The 20645-nt window shown below is 33.5% G+C and overlaps 1 protein-coding gene across 5 annotated transcripts; it reads left to right on the top strand.

Annotated features, from left to right (window-relative positions):
* The first annotated feature begins 2634 nt into the window (after positions 1 to 2634).
* Positions 2635 to 18537, top strand: LOC123692982 (cytosolic carboxypeptidase-like protein 5). Of its 5 annotated transcripts, XR_006751633.1 has the most exons (20): positions 2635 to 2884; positions 4656 to 4807; positions 5076 to 5201; positions 5438 to 5648; positions 5729 to 5850; positions 6077 to 6348; positions 6562 to 6658; positions 6831 to 7004; positions 7983 to 8233; positions 8996 to 9134; positions 9546 to 9629; positions 9954 to 10049; positions 10425 to 10541; positions 12073 to 12241; positions 12519 to 12657; positions 13006 to 13213; positions 13883 to 13936; positions 14559 to 14696; positions 16038 to 16094; positions 16233 to 16356. XR_006751633.1 is itself a non-coding variant. In XM_045637845.1 (19 exons), the coding sequence occupies exons 1-19, from the start codon at positions 2782 to 2784 to the stop codon at positions 16887 to 16889; spliced, it is 3309 nt and encodes a 1102-aa protein (XP_045493801.1). In that variant the 5' UTR covers positions 2635 to 2781; the 3' UTR covers positions 16890 to 18537. The 5 variants fall into 5 exon arrangements, 4 of the variants coding, with proteins under 4 accessions (XP_045493801.1, XP_045493802.1, XP_045493804.1 ...); XM_045637845.1 differs by lacking the exon at positions 16038 to 16094 and having other exon boundaries at positions 16233 to 18537; XM_045637846.1 differs by lacking the exon at positions 16038 to 16094 and having other exon boundaries at positions 4656 to 4812; positions 5081 to 5201; positions 16233 to 18537.
* Positions 18538 to 20645: the final 2108 nt, after the last annotated feature.

Below are 20645 nucleotides of genomic sequence, written 5' to 3'. Positions count from 1 at the left end.
ACCCCATTTTTTTGCATTTTATGCGTTTATTGTGATGGAAAAAACGTATTTCAGCGACAATTTTGTATGACGTCGTACAATTTTTATAAGATGAACGTAGAGCTGAATATATTATCTTTAAATTAAGATATTACTATGTTCTCACGTGTAATTGCTTTAAGTTAAAATGGTACCGAAAAACAGCGTGTTTTTGTAAAAATACGTTATAGCGTCCTTAACTTACCTACTCGTGGGCCGTGGCTCGACGCTACATTTGGAACGAATATGAGCTGTTGACGATAGTGTCTGCTGATATTTCTAAAAGAAATTGCATGAAATGGCATAATACTTAATTTGAAATTTCACCCGTTGAAACAGTCGCGGGCTGGTCGCACAGAGCAAGTGGTTGGTCGCGGGACAAGGCATTTTTTATTGTAGGTAGGTACATAAGTAATGTATCTAGATGACCATAATAATATAATATACAACACAGTACCTTAATTCAGTACATTCAGTGGTATTCGCAGCATCACATTCTTATACCTACGTAGATATTATTTTACATATAGATGGTATGGAATAGGTAGCTACATTATTTCGCGTTAATAATATCGAGAAGTTTAGTTATAATAAAGAAACACACAATTCACTAGTTCCACTTTATTTAGATTTTTATTACAAATATGTAATTACAATTGGTTTCGAAACATCATCGTCAGCGTCAGGTACACAGAACATACCTACGTGTATACTCATTACTCAGGGGAGGTCTCAGGGGAGGTGGTATGCACAGATAACTACCTATATATTATTGGTGGTAGGGTGGTATGTTTAATTTTTTAACCAATAAAACGCGGGTAGGTCGCAAACATTGAACATAGAGTACTTTGAATTTTGAAACAAAGTCAGAATGAAAAAAATATTATAGATTTTGTTACTTAAGGAAGGAAGTTACCCTGTCATTCTTATTATTATTTATTACTAGGGATGGTGGGAATTGGAATCACAGTAATTTATATTTTGGTAGTCACTTACTGTCTACCAAAATATAAATTACTGTGATCCCAATTTGGTATGTCTTATAGACACATTGTCGCTCTCTTATAAGAGAGAGTTTTTCTATTCTTTGCTCTCGCCCCTAAATAAAGTCGGTGTATCGGCTGACGAATTATGCCGCCTCTTCATAATAAATATTTGTTAATAGTCTAAGATCCGGCTGCAGGATTAGTGCGTTCATCGGTTTTTTGCTGAAAACCGAATTATTATGTATATTTATAATTAGGAGAATATATATCGACTAGGTTGCCAGTCAAAATTTGGCCGCAAGCATGTTTAATTAAAATTTTTCTAATCGATTTTTGGGAAAAAAATTCGTTCACTTGTTTTTTTGAATAAAATGTAGTCTACATCACGGCAAATGATTTAAAGATTCAAAAAAATCACGGTTGCCGCTTTTCACCTGGCCGCAATATTGGCAGCCTGGTGCAAACAGGTATGATTACGATTCATTTTTACGTTCATAACGTACATTTATAAATCATATATCAAATTAAAGCTAATTTTTTTCTATTTATTATCATATATGTTTGCCTAATTAAATCCGACCGCAAATAAGGGTTGCCGGCTGTTAAAGATGTTGAATATTTAAGGTTGAGTGAAAGAAAATATGTCGTCCTTTTCAAAATGACAAATTTAAAAAGTAATATTGATTTAATATAATTAACAGCCGATCCTCTCTTTTTCTCGTTGTTTCGCTGCCGCACGCGAATGCGTCGTGTACTAATAGGCGTAAATATTTATAATTTTTAACAGCCGGCAACCCTTATTTGCGGCCGGATTTAATTAGGCAACCATATATGATAATAAATAGAAAAAAATTAGCTTTAATTTGATATATGATTCATAAATGTACGTTATGAACGTAAAAATGAATCGAAATCATACCTGTTTGCACCAGGCTGCCAAGATGTTGCGGCCAGGTGAAAAGCGGCAACCGTGATTTTTTTGAATCTTTATATCATTTGCCGTGATGTAGACTACATTTTATTCAAAAAACAAGTGAACGAATTTTTTTCCCAAAAATCGATTAGAAAAATTTTAATTAAACATGCTTGCGGCCAAATTTTGACTGGCAACCTAGTCGATATATATTCTCCTAATTATAAATATACATAAAAATTCGGTTTTCAGCAAAAAACCGATGAACGCACTAATCCTGCAGCCGGATCTCGTACTATGATTTAAAATATCACAGTTTAAATGCTCTAAGATTTGAAATTGAAAAATAAATCACAGATACAATAGAGCCACATTAGAGCACTGTTCATAACATTAGTTTATTTTTTATCTGTCTTGATGGCTTTATCTGTGCTGTATATTGGGCAGCCATCTTGAATAAAATTTTATGATGAAAAAAGAGATTTTTTCATCTGAAAAGTGAATGCACCTTATATTTTTTTATTTTAAAAACAATATAATCAAATTTTAAAGTAATATTTAGCAAGATATATAGAAATTTCTTAATTTAACGATATTTACATCGTTCTAAATATAAAAAACTACCAATAAAACAAATCAGCTGTTATCCGTCAATCGATGTCAACAAAATTACATAATTTTGTTTAGAAAAACAGTGAAGTTTTACTACAATTTTACTATTTTATGGTGTCAATTCGAAATTGATAAATATGTGTTTTGAAAAGAATATATCGTCGCGAAAATTGTTGTGTTAAACATATGGAAGAACCCTGTAAAATTGTCTTATTAGCGATTTTTGTATAATGTAGGCCAATGTAATTAGAAATGGATCGAAATAATATAATAGAATGCGGTGGATTTTATTTTATTCATAATTTTGACTCTGGAAATCTGGGACATGTAGAGCGAGTCCCAACGGAGCTAATTGGTAAGTATATATTTTTATTTTTTTAAGATATAATTTTTTTTAAAGTACCTCTTGTATAGGTACCTGATAATGAATATTAACTAGAAAATTAACCCCTTACCGCATACAGAGCCATATATGGACGACGAAGTTTATGAATTTTTTATAGGCTAACTATAAACAATATCTAAAAAAACTACCTTACATCTTAAACAGCATTTCATCGAGAATTGGAATGTAATTAATTTATACAGTGTAAATATTATCCATCAGATATATTATAGATTTAGTCTAGCGCGTGCGACGGTTTGGGTGCGCGGAAAAAACCGTGATTTTCAAATTAAGATTTCAATATCAAAAAGGTGAGTAAAGCCATGAAAAAAAATATTTCTTCATTCTTTAGTCTTTCTAAAATAAGGTAAAACATTTGGTTAGGTTGTTTTTTTGCTTTAATCATGTTTTTTTGTACTTTTCCAAATCTGTCATATTTGGCTTCGTATGCATTCCGTCCAAAATATATTATGTCATATGTGGCTGGGTATGCATTCAAGCACAGCATTCAAGGATACTTTCACTGATTGTTCCAGTATCAATCCTAGACACTTTTATCTCACTATGCTAAGCATGTAAATATTATATCATCATCAATAAATACAGACTCATGCTATATGCCACTGTATGATTTTTAATTAGCCGTTTCAGAGCAAATGCGAAAGTCAGGGAAAGCTCTTATTACCAAAAGACGTGGTCGTCTCTCAAAAACTTAGAAACATCGGCATCTCTGGAGTCTCCTCAGTATTTCTGACTCGCCAATTACCGCAAAAAAGCTACGAAAAACTCCTGCAGGACATCTAGATTTTCACTTTGATTCTGTACGGTCTGATGGGATTAGTCATTACCGAATTTGGAAGAAGAACGCCCGTCAGCTATGCCTATATTGTTCCAATTTCGTTCCTTCACGTTATGTGAAAAATATAACGTGTTTTTATGTTATAATGACAAACGTAATTGTTTTAAGCAATTTCACGAAGTATAAGTTGGCTGTGATTCTGGGTGTTATTTAGGTATCCATATAAAGTACTAACATTTCGCCCGCGGCCTCGCCCGCGTTTTCAAAGAAAACCCCGCATAGTTCCCGTTCCCGTGGGATTTTCGGGATAAAACCTATCCTATGTGTTAGTCCAAGTTACCCTCTATATTATGTGTGCTAAATTTCATAGAAGTCGGTTCAGTAGTATTTGCGTGAAACAGTAACAAACAAACACATACACATACATCCACCCTCACAAACTTTCGAATTTATAATATAAGTAGGATAGGATTTATGTAAAGTATATGTAGCATATCAGTTGACTAAGCATTCAGGATACAAGCTTAAGTTTAGTTTGGGGCTTAGCAACCGTGTGTGTGAAATTAATCCGGAATATGTTTTTATTTTATTAATTAGTTACTTTTTTCTAATTGCATACGAAGCCATATATGACAGAAAAAATACAACAAACACTGCATACGAGTCCATATATGGCGCCGTTATATATTTTCTATAATATAAGTAAATAATTTTTTTTCTCAATTTGATCTCATAATGTAAGGTCTAATAAACACTTTTTTGCAAAAAAATAATTTTTATTTCATCTCCTTAATAATTCATGCAATAAGGGGTTAACATTTTCGGCAATGTAGACACAATCTTTTATTATTATATAGATGAATGAGAGGGAGTTTTATCATGGATGCATTCATTATCTATTCTTTATGCAATTTAATTTAATTAATTATAAAAATTTATTAGCTCCAACAGTCAATCAGAAAACAAATAGTTCAGAAACACCTGATTATGAATTTAATCTGTGGACGAGGCCTGATTGTGCTGGCACTGAGTTTGAGAATGGAAACCGCACATGGTTTTATTTTGGTATACAGGCAGCTGAACCAAATGTACAGGTGAGATTTATGATATTAAAATTTATATGATCAAGGATAATAATGGAAAATTATTATTAGGAACTAAAGTATGCCGAAGAAATGAGAATATTATTATTTATTTAGCCAATTATTATTCCTATTTGATTCCCACTAATAAATAATTCCAAACTCAACATTTCCACTCAGAAACAAATATACCAAAAAAATAAGAGTAAAAATACATCAAAGTTGTTCACCGTTGTATATTTTTAGTTTTTACTTCACTCAAAACAATAAAAATTTATAGGTGAGGTTGAATGTCATTAACTTGAACAAACAAGGCAAGATGTATAATCAAGGAATGGCACCTGTGACTAGGACACTACCAGGGAAGCCACAATGGGAAAGGATAAGAGACCGTCCTGTTCATTCGGTAAGATGAACAATGAAATTTCTTTTCATAAACAACTCTATAAACATAGATATATTATGTAAGAATTATATTACAAAGGAAATAATAATAAAATTATGCCAATTGTATGTAGCGATTGATCACTTTAAAATAATCTTATAAGAATGACATTGGAAGAAAAGTCATATGAAGCTGAGTTATCCAATAAACCCTGCCATAATTTATCTTTAGTGTTTTATATAACCTAATTATTTCAGACGGATGATAATACCTTCACTCTCAGTTTCAAGTACAGAACAAGTGAAAACCCCAAAGCAACAACATTTTTTGCTTTCACATATCCATTCTCATTTGCTGAGTTGCAAATAGCTTTAAATTCTATTGATCTCAAAATGCTGCCACTGCCCTCGCCACAATCACCTGATGACATATACTATTACAGGGAATGTCTTATTTATTCACTTGAAGGTACAAAAAATATTTTTTTTTAATATTTTTTCCCTTTTTTTTTTGTTGGCAATAGTGTTAATAATTATAAAAACTTATAGGGAGAAGAGTGGATTTGCTAACTATAACATCACATCACGGTATTACAACAGAAAGAGAGGATCGACTTAAAAATCTGTTTCCTGACAATCAAGAAAGACCATTTAAGTTTCAGAACAAAAAGGTAATACTGACGTTTTTAAACTTGTAATGTATGAAAATGATTTAAATAAATCTTACTTACAAGTGTGTAAATTATAAATAGTCACAAGCGTTTTTACTTTCAATTATTTCACAAAATACATTTCATACAATTGATAAATGGGAAAAAAATTCAATAGCTATTCGAAACATATAAAACAACTTCTTATTTCATTTGTGAAAACTAAAATGAAATTATATCCTAACAGGTCATATTTATATCTGCCCGAGTGCACCCTGGAGAGACACCATCAAGTTTTGTATTCAATGGCTTCTTAAACCTGATATTAACAAGGAATGATCCCATTGCGATTCAACTGAGGAAGATATATGTGTTCAAAATGATACCGTTTCTAAATCCAGATGGGGTTGCCAGGGGGCATTATAGAACTGATACTAGAGGGGTGAATCTTAACAGGGTGTATTTGAACCCTTCTTTAACGTACCATCCTACCGTTTATGCATCGAGAGCTTTAATAAGGTAAGGTGGATTATAAAATTAGTCTTATTTCATGTTTTAGATACATTCTTCTTAAAACAAACTTGTCTTGCCAAAAAATGGTGAGCCTTTTTCATTAATTTAATAAACAGAATTTTCCTTAAATGGTACATATAATTGGAAATTTGTTAATAGATATATAACAGCATTTTATTTAAAATTTATTTCACGATTTCAAAAAATGCCGTATTTCAGATACTATCACTTTGGATATGAAAAAGAAGAAGATATATTTGAGGAAAGCAAGAGCTTTACTTCAAGGAGTATAGGAAACATCAGTGAAAGTGCTGAGGTAAATTATTTTTGTTCTATCATATTTTCTTTATAATATCTGTTTTATTTTCAGAGCTTTATTATGTATTACACACACTTAATAGGTTTATCTGGGTTGTAGTATGTAATTTGTAATCTTTTTTTACCCAAAAGGTTTTTGAGTTCTGATGTTTTTATCTCTTTTGCAACAGTTTATAGACACCAAAAAGAAAAAGAATTCTTTCAAAGGAACTGATTACAAACGTGAGAAGTCAGCCAAATCTGCGATGAAGAATAAGTCGTCTACCACTATCAAGCCAGTCTCAAATGAAGCTTCTAAAGACTTTCAGTCCATTAGTGGTGAAGCTTCAAATTTGGCTGATCAGGTATAAAAATATTGTTTTATAAATTACTAGCTTAACGCCCGCGGCTTCGCCCGCTTTGTCTAAAACCTAATAAATAATATACTAAAAGCTTCCTCTTGAATCACTCTATCTATTAAAAAAACCGCATCAAAATCCGTTGCGTAGTTTTAAAGATTTAAGCATACAAAGGGACATAGGGACAGAGAAAGCGACTTTGTTTTATACTATATAGTGATTTCAATTTGTGAAAAATGTATCTTTGTTCAACTGAAATAATGTGGGTTACAAAAACATTGGCTAATTATACCACATTTGTGTAACCAAGTCGGAACATTGAACTTGCAACGCCCGCCATGGCATGTAGCCAATTTGCGAATTTTGTTAGCTTTATTTTTAAAATACCTGAACACTTAGTGGTTTGTTGATGCCTGCTATAATTAGATTTTAAATTGGCTTTTAAGCTAATTAAAAATGCATGTTTTTTTCAACATTGGCGATAAAGTTCCCAGTATATATTTAATTAAAACATCCATTAGTTAGATAGCGCTAAATTAATGAACGACAAGGGAATAATAACACTTGTTTGTCCGATAGTGTTACCGTATGGGATACGATTAGATTAATGCAATGTGAGCGTGCACGTGAGCTTTAATTAATGTTCTGTTTACGCTTCACAACTACCCTTATAATGAAGTAGCATGACCTTCCTCGCCTTATAATTAAGAACTGCAAAGTAACGAGGTGCATTTAATAATGCATTGACATGCAAAAAGGCATTATTTGTATAAATGATTACTGAACTTATTGATATAGTACCTATATTTGTAAAACTAAAATAAAAAATAAAAATTCCTAACGACATCTTTTCAAAAATTAGTCTTGTTTGTCCAATTTACGTAATTTATACTAAATTACTGTCCTTCTCATTTATGAAATTATGAATACTTACATATTATTTTAATACACACAAGCTTTAAAGATGTTCTTCTCCCATTCAAGGTATACGACATGAAGTTGCAAGAGATGCCGTCCCAAACTACCGAAACTATGTCGCCCGATGTGTCCAACTCTAATTTGGAAGATAAATCATTACTCAACGACAAAGTACTAAGGTCGTGTTTAGGGTCTACCGTACATTTGAGTACTAGTGAAGAATTAAACGTGCATGGAGGAAATCCGCTCAAACCACTACGCGATACCCTGAAGAATAGCATCAGCCTGCTCATGGAGTCCAGTAGTTCGGTTGCTGGGTTAGTTTCATGTTCTGCAATATTTTTTCTCTAGCATTTGCAATTTGAATAACGCAGATGTGGTTTTCGATCCTGACTTGTATTTCATCTACCCGCTTTATCATCATCATCATCATCAGCCCATATACGTTCCCACTGCTGGGACACGGGCCTCCTATGAGGGTACAGGCCATAATCCACCGCGCTGGCCAAGTGCGTGTTGGCGGATGACACATGTCGTCGAACTTTTTAATTCTTCGACATGTCGGTTTCCTCACGATGTTTTCCTTCACCGTTAGAGCAGTGGTGGCTCAGTGGTGAGACCTCGGACTTCGAATCGATAAGTCCGTGGTTCGAGACCAGGCGAGCGCGCAGGAATTAAATTGATTTTTCAATTTATCTGCGCATGTTGTAACATCACCACTGCTCGAACCCGCTTTATAATGCCGATTATTTTCGGAAGAAGTGACGATCCGAACGAAAACACACTCACACCGGAACGAATTAGTTATTTTTGTAAACGTATAAACTTGAAGACCTGAAGCAATGAGAATATGATATGATGATGCCAATAGTATTTTAAACAACGAAATATAAATTTACTCCAGTTTGGGTATATTAAAATATTTCTATAGACACAAATCGCATCAGGATATTCGAAAATATTACACTTTCCCTTTATATGGTATTTATATTTCATATTATATCATAACATATGCACCTAGCCTTCGTGTCCTTCTCCTTATAATGTCAATAAACATTTACACATTCCTTATCTTATAGGGACAGTGCAATGGGCAGTAAAGACCGCATGGCGAATGTTAAAGTGGGCTGGTGTGAGGATTGTAGACGTGCGGTCAGTCGTATGGAAGATACTATGCCCGGGATAGCCAGTATGGTGCCGGGGTATAGTGCTGCTATGGTAAGTAGTTCTTCAGAATAATATGTGAATTGCATAATTCTTCACATTATTAATTTCTATAAGCTTGAATATTTTTTCTGGAAACGCCAATTTCTCTTAGCTGGTGACAGTTGATTTCTAGGAAAACATTTTATGTTCGTGGTATTAATATATCATAAAATATTTATCAGGTTTTTTTGAGTTTATTGTATTTGTACACCCTTACAAGTTGATGTATATTTGTATGCAGTTCATGTATCATCAGAAGCCCCCCATGACCCATCCCTAAATGACTTCTAAATAGGTCGAATCGTCGTTTATGTCATAAACATTGAATAAAAATCTATTAAAAATAAATGTAGTACTTACTTAGTATTATTTTTATCAAAATTCTACATAATACGCAAATCGAAATAATTAAATACAACACAGATGATTCCCGAAACTCCTACATATCACTCCATAGACGAGTATCGCGAACATCAAAGAATCCAAATTGATGAACAGCAACGGAAGGTACTTTTAAAATAAACCGCAAAAGTAGAGTTGCACTTAGATATTGACTAGATTATTATAAAAAACTAGCTGCGCTCCGCGGTTTCACCCGCGTGGCTCCGCTCTTGTTTATGTTAGCGTGATGATATAGCGTGAGCCTTTAAGCCTTCTTCGATAAATGTACTATAAAACACCGAAATAATTTTTCAAATCGGACCAGTAGTTCTTGAGCGCGTTCAAACAAACAAACTCTTCGGCTTTATAATATTAGTATAGATTGATGAAAGATTTGTAGAAAAAGTAGTTGTATAAACTTGAAAAAATATGAATTTGTGTATCATTTAGTTGCAGGACACGGAGTATGTGAAGGAGGGAGACAATGTTTACTTTTGTACAAACTGTTTCAAAAGATACGTGATATCTGAGTTCAACGAAGAAGTGGTGAGTCTTATTTGTTAGTTTTATTGAATTTCAAACCAAATAAGATATTTTATTTTATACATAGCGTTTAAAAATTAATTGATTATATTTGATTCTTAATTATAAAGACTCTTTTACCGAATTTTTGTTCCTGAATCTTGAATCACTTTTAATTTTAGATATTATAATCAATAAAATTAAAAAAAAAATCAGGATGCCGATTCGATCATCCGTCCTTATTCAATTCTTTAAATATGATTCCAATTTTAATTTCATTATAATACAATATGCACTTAAATATCTTTATATAAATGGTCAATACTAAAAAGAAACGCCAGTTTTGGCGTTTCTTGCTTACAATGCTAAAAATAAAATAAATACTATCTGTGTGCACAGAAAGTATCAGAGACGATATCGTCCACGAGTGTGGGTGTGAGCGTGTGTGTGGGTGACGGGGGCGATGTGTGCGCTACTGCCCCGCGTAGCGTGCTGTCTACTACCGACGTTATTATTGTGAGTGCATGTTTTTTTTTTTAAGTGTTGAAGGTAATGTTGGGTTGTGTTAGTGTGATTGATTTTTAGCTTACCTTAGACTAGCTGCGCTTCGCGGTTTCACCCGTGTGGCTCCGCTCCTGTTGGTCTTAGCGTGATGATATATAAGCCTTTCTCGAAGATAGGGCTATCTAACACCGAAAGAATTTTTCAAATCGGACTAGTAGTTCCTGAGAAGCGCTTTGAAACAAACAAACAAACTCTTCAGCTGTATAATATTAGTATAGATTAAGATGCTGATAACACTGGTCTGCAAAGAAATCCTCCTTTGAATAAAAATATGATAAACATGGAGATCTTAACATGCTGAATCTAGATCTGCTTTCAGTTTTTTTGTATCACGTCTAAATTTTTTTTTATTGTCGTTTTTAAATACCTCAAAATTCTGTATTGTTTAGTAGTCTCTCTTGCAATAATGCTATTTTATTCGGTCTTTATGATATTTTTCATCACAAAAATGACTTGAATTTATAAAACTAGAACGATATCTACTGAAGACATTATTTTTACACTAATTTGAAGGGAATTTATGGGCTTCCGTAGTTCTCATCATGACTCCGCTGCGCTCAGTTCAAAGTAAAGTTTTAAGGTGACGGTTGATGATTTTATCCTAATAATTTGGTAAAATTTTTATATTGTACTGATATATTGATGAAAATTTGTAAATAATTTCAACCATAAAGCAAAATTGAATCACGTGTTATGAATTTTTAAACGACGCAACATCGAAAGCGCGAGTCTTTAGTGTGGTCTCTAGGGAATGCAAATGCGGGAGCCTAGATAAGAATTAAATTATGAAATTAAGCAGACTAAAGCTGTAAAAAGAGTATCCGGTGACCACTATGAAACATTTCACCAGAAGTTTGAGAGGAGATACGGAAAAGCTAACTGAAAATATAGTAAAATATAGATAATAAGTTGGCAGCAAAGATTGATGATTTTACTTGATCGATTCGTCGCGAAACTCCTTATAAAATATTAAAAGAAAAGAAAACTACTAATTGAAACAATGTATATAATGTGTAATTATATTTTCTTATAGTTTTTAATAGTTTTCTTGACATTATTTGTAATATTCAAACCTAATTTTTAAAATAACGATGTATTCTAAGAACAAAAAATGGGTTTCTTTCTAATTAAACTACAAAAAATCTAGACGTGATACAAATTTTTTAAAACTTAATTTCTGTTCAGAAGTATCACTCCTATAATAATCTTGTGCAAAAATGAGAAGGAGCGCGAAAAAAAATTTTTTTGCAGACCAGTGTAATTATTGAAATATTAAGTCGCCATCCAACCATAAAATGTTTTCAACAATATTTACGATTTGCAGAGGTTTCTCAAAAATTGAATCTTGTCTTATTCTTTAAAATTCATTTTTTCTTAACTTGGAATCAAACCAAAATGAATATTGAAAAATAAATTGATGTTAAATGATTACATATCGTATTCCATACATGTGTCTATTTTAATACATTTTTTTTCATTACAGCAACCCACACCAATAGTCAAGGAAGAAAAACCAAAGTCGCCTACAAAAGCGATAAGTAAGAAGAAGCCCCCGCCCGCTAACACTACTATTGTCACAAAAAGCGCCTACAAAGAACCAGACAGTGGACTGTTTTTATACATTGATTTACATGGACATGCTTCCAAGAAAGGTATGTTTTTAATTTTTATATGATATTGGAGATATGTAAAACAAATCTTATAATTTTTACCTTAACTTAATTGTTTATTTATTTATATTTTTTATTAGAATGCTAAAATTTTCGTTTACTTTGTCATAAACAGTGAAATGAATCTGGTAAAAATTGGAATTGACCTACAGGAGTACTTTTTCTAGTTGCAAAATAAAATGCTGTTGGAAGGTTTTATTCACAATTTTTTTTCGTTTGAGCCCCAAGAAACAGTTTAACAACTCTCTCGATATTCCAGGTATTTTCATGTACGGCAATCACTTCGAGGACGTCGACAACTCGGTCGAGTGCATGTTGCTACCGCGCATTATGTCGCTCAACAATTTGCACTTTCATTTCTCATCGTGCAACTTTACTGAGCGGAATATGTATCTCAAGTGAGTTTATTAAGGCTAGATGTAATTCAAGAAAGTAGGTATTAGATTTGTTGGTAGAAGATTTTTATGATCATGTTTTCGATCTGAATAGAAGAAAGAAAGTTTATATTGAAATTTATTATGGGTTGATCTTAAGTTTTAAAAGTTATAACGTAACTCATAAAATCGCGATCGCGAATAAAGCGTTCGTATCTGTATAGATTTCATCAAACTTTACATTAAAAGGCTAGAGGCAAGTTTTCCACTTGCTGATATATAGTAAAAACAGTATTTTTAACACTTTTAGATGGTAAATATTTTTACCTGTCCAAAACCATATATATACTATGACACCAACCAATCCAACAGAGACAGACGTGACGGCATGTCGCGCGAAGGCTCCGGTCGTGTGGCGGTCCTCAAGGCCACCGGTCTGGTCCGGTCGTACACGCTCGAGTGCAACTACAACACTGGTCGCCTGGTGAACGTGCTGCCCCCCGCAGTGCGCGACGCCCCGCCCCCCGCGAGCCCGCACTCCCCCCTCCCGCCCAAGTACACGCCGCATATATTCGAAGAGGTAAACCCCTTCCAGGTACAGGCCTGTCCCATACACGTAGTGCGTACAGATCGTACAGTTCGATTCAAATTTAATGGCGGTTCGGAAGTTAGCTGCGAGTTCACGTGCGCGCAGGTACCCGTCTCTCAACGTCCCACTGATATATTATGTATAATGGTTGTCTGCGTATCGGATCTTACGATGTTCCGAGCCAATAAAAGCTTGAACCGAACTGTACTAGTTGAAGACGAGTTGGAATAGCGAAACATAACTCAAACTTCATTTTAAAGATTATCGCGATCTGTACGCAGTTTCACTTTTCAGGTAGTTTCAGTTTTTTTTAAATCTGCATATATTGTATTTTTTTACATATTGTACACACGTTGCTATAAGTATATTGTATTTTTTTATTAAATAAGTATAGTAATAAGTTACTAGAATATACATCAGCGGTTATAATTATTATAATAGACTGTATGTCTAGTAGTACACGTCCATTATATTGTTTTGCTACATTTTACTAACTTAGACTTGCCATATAAATTCATTCATATCAATGAGTTGTTTATAAACGAAAAGGTAATTTAGTAAAAAGTAATCATTTATTTTATAGAAAAAGAAATATTTTGAAAAGCAATTTCACTCAGAATTGCTACTTTCAACCAAATTTAGAAGTGGCAATCCTTTCAGATAAGACTTCGTGCTAAGAATTGGGATGCTTTCGAAGAGATAGACCCAATGAAGGTTTGTCCATGAGTTTTACTAATTCAATTTTTATTATAATGTACAAGTAGTTGACTGAAAGCTTGTATTTATGCTTATCTTCTTGTGATATCTCTTCAAAAGACTCCAGGTATATCGAATGCACGCTGCTTTAGAAGCACGACAATATTATAATGAAAATTTCAGTTCCTACCATTATAGGATAATTAAGAACTTTTTTTTGTAAATACGTTGTTTAAAATTTTAATTTTTTATTTGTATAGCTATAAGAAATATTTTGGAGGTGAGTCTTCTAGAAGCAAAATATAAAAGATAGTATTAATTCATCACCAAATAACAGACTAGATTTAAACACATCTTATCCGCATCTATCCTCAAATTAGAAGAAAATTGACAAGATCTTTCCAGGACAAAAACATTATATTCCCACATAATATTCAAAACATTCCCCATTGAGCCCCAAGCGGCCCGATCGGACCACGACACAATAGATTTTCTATTGTGTCTGTGGTTCCGGGGCCTGAGTTATTCATCACCAAATAACAGACTAGATTTAAACACGTCTTATCCGCATCTATCCTCAACCTAGAACTAACAAAAACATTATTTTCCCACAATATATTAAGACACAAGTGAATTGCAGGTGGGTCGTTCGCTAGGAGCATCTATATTGGATCTAACTGGGCAACATCCGAACTCTCGTATCCCGTGCTCAGAGCACCGCAACCTCGCGGCGCTTCGTGATTGGCTGCGGGCGCACACACGTACTATGCGGCCACAGGTATGTACTTGTGTATGTTTGTATGTGGGTGGATGTGAGTGGATGTAATGTCGATTAAATTTGGGTGAAATGTGGTAATAAGTATGTGGAAAAAATGATAAATAGATTGAAAGAAAGTGAAGGGAAAATATGGTAGCAAGTTGGATTATAGCGTATGTACAAGTGCGGATGTTTGGATGTGGATGTAGATTTATGTTATAGTGAATACTAGCTTACCGCCTGCGGCTTCGCCCGCTTGGTCTAAAACCTAATAAATTATATACTAACACTTTCTTCTTAAATCACTCTATCTATTAAAAAAACCGCATCAAAATCCGTTGCGTAGTTTTAAAGATTTAAGCATACAAAGGGACATAGGGACAGAGAAAGCGACTTTGTTTTATACTATGTAGTAATATTGATGATTGGATGACATTGAGTTTAAATGGGCAGCCGAACTCTCGCATCCCGTGCTCCGAACACCGCAACCTCACGGCGTGGTGTGACTGGCTGTACTATGCGGCCGCAGGTTTGTTTTTGTATTGTGAATGTGATGAAGATTACATGAAATTTGCTTACAAATGTTGTGCTGGTACATTTCTAAGCAAAATAGTAAATAGATTAAATTAAATTAAAATTGGGAGTAAAACGGAATTTTTATCGTAGGTAAGCTCCATCGTAGTCGATCATCAACAACACAAGTACGGTTTTTTGCGGATGTGAATTTTTTTTGATCTTGTGGAAAAATGTACCAGCACAGTTGATAATAATGCAGATATTGGTAGGAGTGAGGATGTGAATGTTTGCTTTATTTTGCAAGAACAGATGTGCGGATTGGTGTGAAATTGTGGTAAACATTGATACTTATCGCAATATAATTGCGAATGATAGTGTTAATGTGTGTGTGTGTACGATTATTTCTCTATTACATAAGATATAATAATCTGGTTGCGATGAACATGCCTCCGAAGGTTTTATGTTGATAATAGTTAATTCAAACCAGGCCACAAAGCCCAAACTAATATTGTGAAGTTTATTTTATAAAGAACTTTCAAATGAGACAAATACTCACAAAATAGGACACAAAGGAAATACTGCACTATTCATAATTTACAACAAATCCGAAGTCGCATTTGCACATGATGTATTTGTACACATAAATATCTAAAAGGAGTATTATATTACAGTTTACCATTGTCATATTTTCTGAACATAACATATTTAAACAATTAAAACAGGAATACCTTACTACTCTATATTCATACCACTTTATCTTTACTATCTTCTTCTTGTTTAACCACAGCCTTGACCCTACACCCAATTGTTTTTATTATTTTTGTAACACACCTCTTTAATTTTCAGTGTTAATTCGTCCCCAAAACTACTATAAATCTCCAGGTTCTTACTAAAACAGTATGGGTAAGGAAACTAAATTGATTTGTGTCGTCCCATGCGTTCTAATAACACCATGCATCATAACTACTAAAACGTAATTTGATAATAACTGTCGGTACGTTTTGGTTTTGTATACAATTGATGGGGATTAATGGTTTTCAGTTGACCATGTCCAGACTTCGACCAAAGACATCGTCGCCAACGCGGGTGCCGCTATACGCAAGGTCGAAAGCCAAAGTGACGGAAGAAAGAAAGGAAAACGCCTACGTCGCTGCCAAAACTGACACAGAGCGACGTCGTAGCCCACCCGTACTCGCACAACGCTCCGGCCACGAGATCATCAACATGAACATGAAATTCGGCAAGAAGAACGAGCCGGCGAAAACACCATCGCGGACCCGGTATCTGGCTGAAAACGAACCGAAACCTAAATCACTTTCTACTAAGCGGCGGAACGTGCTCGCGATACGCAAGCCAAACGCGAGCAAAACACAAGTGGGGAAAGCGAAGTTGCGCCGGTCAGCGGACGACGCAGAAAGCACGAGAACGTCAATAGTGTCCGCTAAACTGAGCAAACGTACCTACGCTAGATCACTACGTGGTGCTGTCACTCGGTCCGCGAACCGCTGCAGAGCACTAGCCTCCTCCTCATCAGAAGACATGCTGGGTGGGACCTGGGAAGACGTGGCCGGTGGAACAGTACTCGGCTCACAATCCGTTTCACATACTGAGACGATGTCTATGGGCGCGAAACGTCGCTCCTTCCCCAACGCTTCGCCCTCCCACCTCAAGAAGATTCGCTTAAAAACGGTGTTGTAGCGCAAACTGCGCGCGAGGCCGGCACCCGAACCCGACCCTCGCACCTGACCACATTGATCACACCTTTCTACACGACATTGACGTACTATAAACAACTAGACAACGCTCAAAAAATGTCCGAGGGAAAACCCTGCCTACCCGTGTACTTAGGCAGAGTTTTCTGATGAGCGATACTCTGTACATTGCCACGTAATAAGGTTTTAAATTCAATGAAAGTGTCGCCGCTCGGACTTTTTAATGAGTCTAGTTGTTAATAGTATGGCAATGACTAGTTGCTAGGGTTAGCACACGCTATAAGTGAACGGTACGTGTGAAAAATCGCGGAATTTTCGTAGCGAATTTTTGAGTTTTTTTTACATAATTTTATATTAATATATTTTAAACAGGATTGTAAAAAAAACGTTAAATGTGCAATAACTATAAAATAAAAATAGGAATGTTTCGTATTGTAACTAATAATAGTCTTTGTGCGTTAAATTCTTAGGTTGGTGATGAGAAATGAGTGGATTTGGTAATTCAATTTCAAAAATGATCTAATTGTTTGAAAAATAATCTCATGTCTATTATATTTTTATCTTTCACTGCCATAGTATGAATGCAATAATTTTCTTTTTACGATACATAAAAATATGTTAAGGGGCGTCCATAAATTAATTGAGGTGTTTATTTTTTATTCATTTCAGTTGACGCCTCCTAACCAGTATCCACTCATAGCTAGCTCAACACATTATTGTCTTGTATTATATGTTGGTCGAGTTACATTCAATGTTATTGTAAATGTGATATGATTTGTAAAATTGATTGTGTATTTTTGAATTAGAATTTTAAAATTTTAGTATTTCTTTACAAGGGCTTATAATGTTCGAATATGTGTTGTTGTTAACACAATTAGTGATTTAGAGCTTTATTTAATATATTCTTATTTAGTTTAAAAAGATATCTTGGAAATTATAACAATCTTATTTTCTTTATACAATACATATTATATTCTATTGACTGAGTTTTTATCGGCAAAAGTTGCAATAAGGTTTGATGCTTGCCATCGACTATTTAAAAATGTCGGACTAGATTAATTAATGTTTGAGAAAATTTTAAAACGTGATTTATTTTATATTATAGATTAATTATATATCGACTAACTTTAAAATTATATAAAAAATAATAAAATAAAAACCGAAATAATTTTAACTTTCAGAAATTTATACACCCAAAAAAAGTTGGTAACGAAAAGAAAATGCTCAAACAGATCATACAACCTGAATTTGTATTATTATTAAATAGTATCCCACCGTTTCGTTTAACATTTAACTTAAAATATTGGAACATTTTACATCTAATAAAAAAAACATTCGGCAGACATACAAAATAGGTACCTACTCTTATAATATTTTAACGTCTATTGTTCCATCACAGTAAACTTGTATATTTAAACTTATAATTAATAAAAACAGGTTTGAAATTATTTAAATACATGCCTATAAAAGCTCCTTTGAATTTTTACCCCTTCATGTAAATCATTGTTATTCCTATGTTAAAATTTTGTATTCAAAATTGTGTGTTAAACACTTGTGTTGGCTTAATGTTTTAATAAAGAATAGTACATAACTATTTATTGTCTGAAATTATATAAATAAATGAGTAACAAGCATTTTGTTTTGTTGTTTGTTGTTCACATTTATGCTACAAAATATTTACATAATCATCTAGTGAAAGTCTCATTACAATTGATTCAACTGTTCTAAAGATTATTTTATTGTCATGATTGATTAATCTGTTGAGGAGGTTTCGACTATGGACAAATTTTTTAAAAGTTTAATCAGGGGTTATCCATAAAATCCCTAAGGTAGAGCCATTTTAATAGGCAACATTTGACAGTTCAACAAAATTCAACAACGTAACCTAGTAACGACGACATAGAATAACATGATATTTCGTTTTGTTAGAACTGCACATTTGCTTAACTTATTTCAATTACGATTACATATTTATAATAATAATGACCGATAGACAATAATAGATACAAGTAATTTTAAGATTTCATTTTACTGATAAACCATCCTAAACATAATAATCAATTTCTGAATTGAAGAACTGACGTCGCTACAATTTTGTGCCAATAAACCTTTTTTCTTTTTAAATACTAGAGACGTTACTCTAAAAATCGAAATCTGACATCTAGAATCGAATGCATTGATTACTTGTGAATAAAAATCATCATAAATTAATAAATTCGATTGACAAATGTTTCAAATCCGTATCGATTAATACACTTTAATCGATGTTTTTAAGCAGGTTACCTCTCTTCGAAGATAAAATTGATAGACGTCAAATGTTGCCTATTAAATTGGCTCGACTATAGTGGTGTTTTTGTCAGTTGTCCAGAGATTTGGGTGACATAAATTATTTGTTTTTGAGACCGATTATTATTTTACCATATATCTTTTTAGAAGAATAAATAGGTACGTCAAATAAAGGTATTTGCACCTGCCTGTGCTTTTTTGTTCAAATTAAGCAAATATTTTTGAAATTTTAGCCCAAGAAAAATTTAATTTAACAAATTCTCCTTTACCAAATGTGTCATGAGTTTCAGCTCCACTCCTGTTTGTCTTTACGTCATGATCTAATAAAGCCTGTAGTCTTCCTCAATAAATGGGCTATCCAACATCGAAATAATTTTTCAAGTCGGACCTGTAGTTCCCGAGATTAGCGCATTCAAATAAACAAACTTCAGCTTTATAATAGATATTGACGTTTGAATGAATATGCATCACAATCAATCTGATTTAGGTATGTTATGTTTAAGGACGCTATAACGTATTTTTACAAAAACACGCTGTTTTTCGGTACCATTTTAACTTAAAGCAATTACACGTGAGAACATAGTAATATCTTAATTTAAAGATAATATATTCAGCTCTACGTTAATCTTATAAAAATTGTACGACGTCATACAAAATTGTCGCTGAAATACGTTTTTTCCATCACAATAAACGCATAAAATGCAAAAAAAATGGGGTCTAAACCGGTACCATTTTAGGAAAATTAAGAGCCTAATCTATCTTCTTAACTATATCTTATTGAGGGATATATAGTCCTTTATATATGGTGTAATTTTTATGAATCTAAATCAAAATTTTATTTCAATAATGAGCTAAATTAAAAATACTTGTCGATTTCTTCATACATTTTGTTCTCGCGGTTCGTCAGACCGCGCTCAGAAGCGCTCTTGGAAGGACGGGTGTATCGCTCCTCGTGCCAAAAATAAAAACGAAATAAAAAAGATTATTGTGCGTGCACTGTCTTTTTCGTGATTTGAAATATTTGATACTTTTTATGAGTAAACTGTATAAGTTTCATATTCCAATTATTTGTAATTTAAAATTATGTTTTTAAAATTACCTTGCCTGAGATCCTCTTTTTTATGGGTTGTTGAATAGATTGGTGGGGTAAAACAATTCAAGATGGCGTCGATGAAAATTTGGCTTTTTTTCGTGATGGGTGTCATTTTCATAGTTTTTGGGGTAGCTATTACCGAATATGAGGTCAAAACTAAATCCAAGATGGCGCCGACGAAAATTTTACATCTTTTCGTCATGGGTGTCATTTTCATGGTTTTTGGGGTAGCTATTAACGAATATGAGGTCAAAACTATAATCCAAGATGGCGCCGACAAAAATTTTACAACTTTTCGTCATGGGTGTCATTTTCATGGTTTTTGGGGTAGCTATTAACCAATATGAGGTCAAAACTGAAATC

Source organism: Colias croceus, chromosome 7 (assembly GCF_905220415.1).
Source record: "Colias croceus chromosome 7, ilColCroc2.1".
NCBI lineage: Eukaryota > Metazoa > Arthropoda > Insecta > Lepidoptera > Pieridae > Colias > Colias croceus.
The sequence above is the reverse complement of the archived record's forward strand: the minus strand, read 5'-3'. Positions and strand labels throughout refer to the sequence as shown.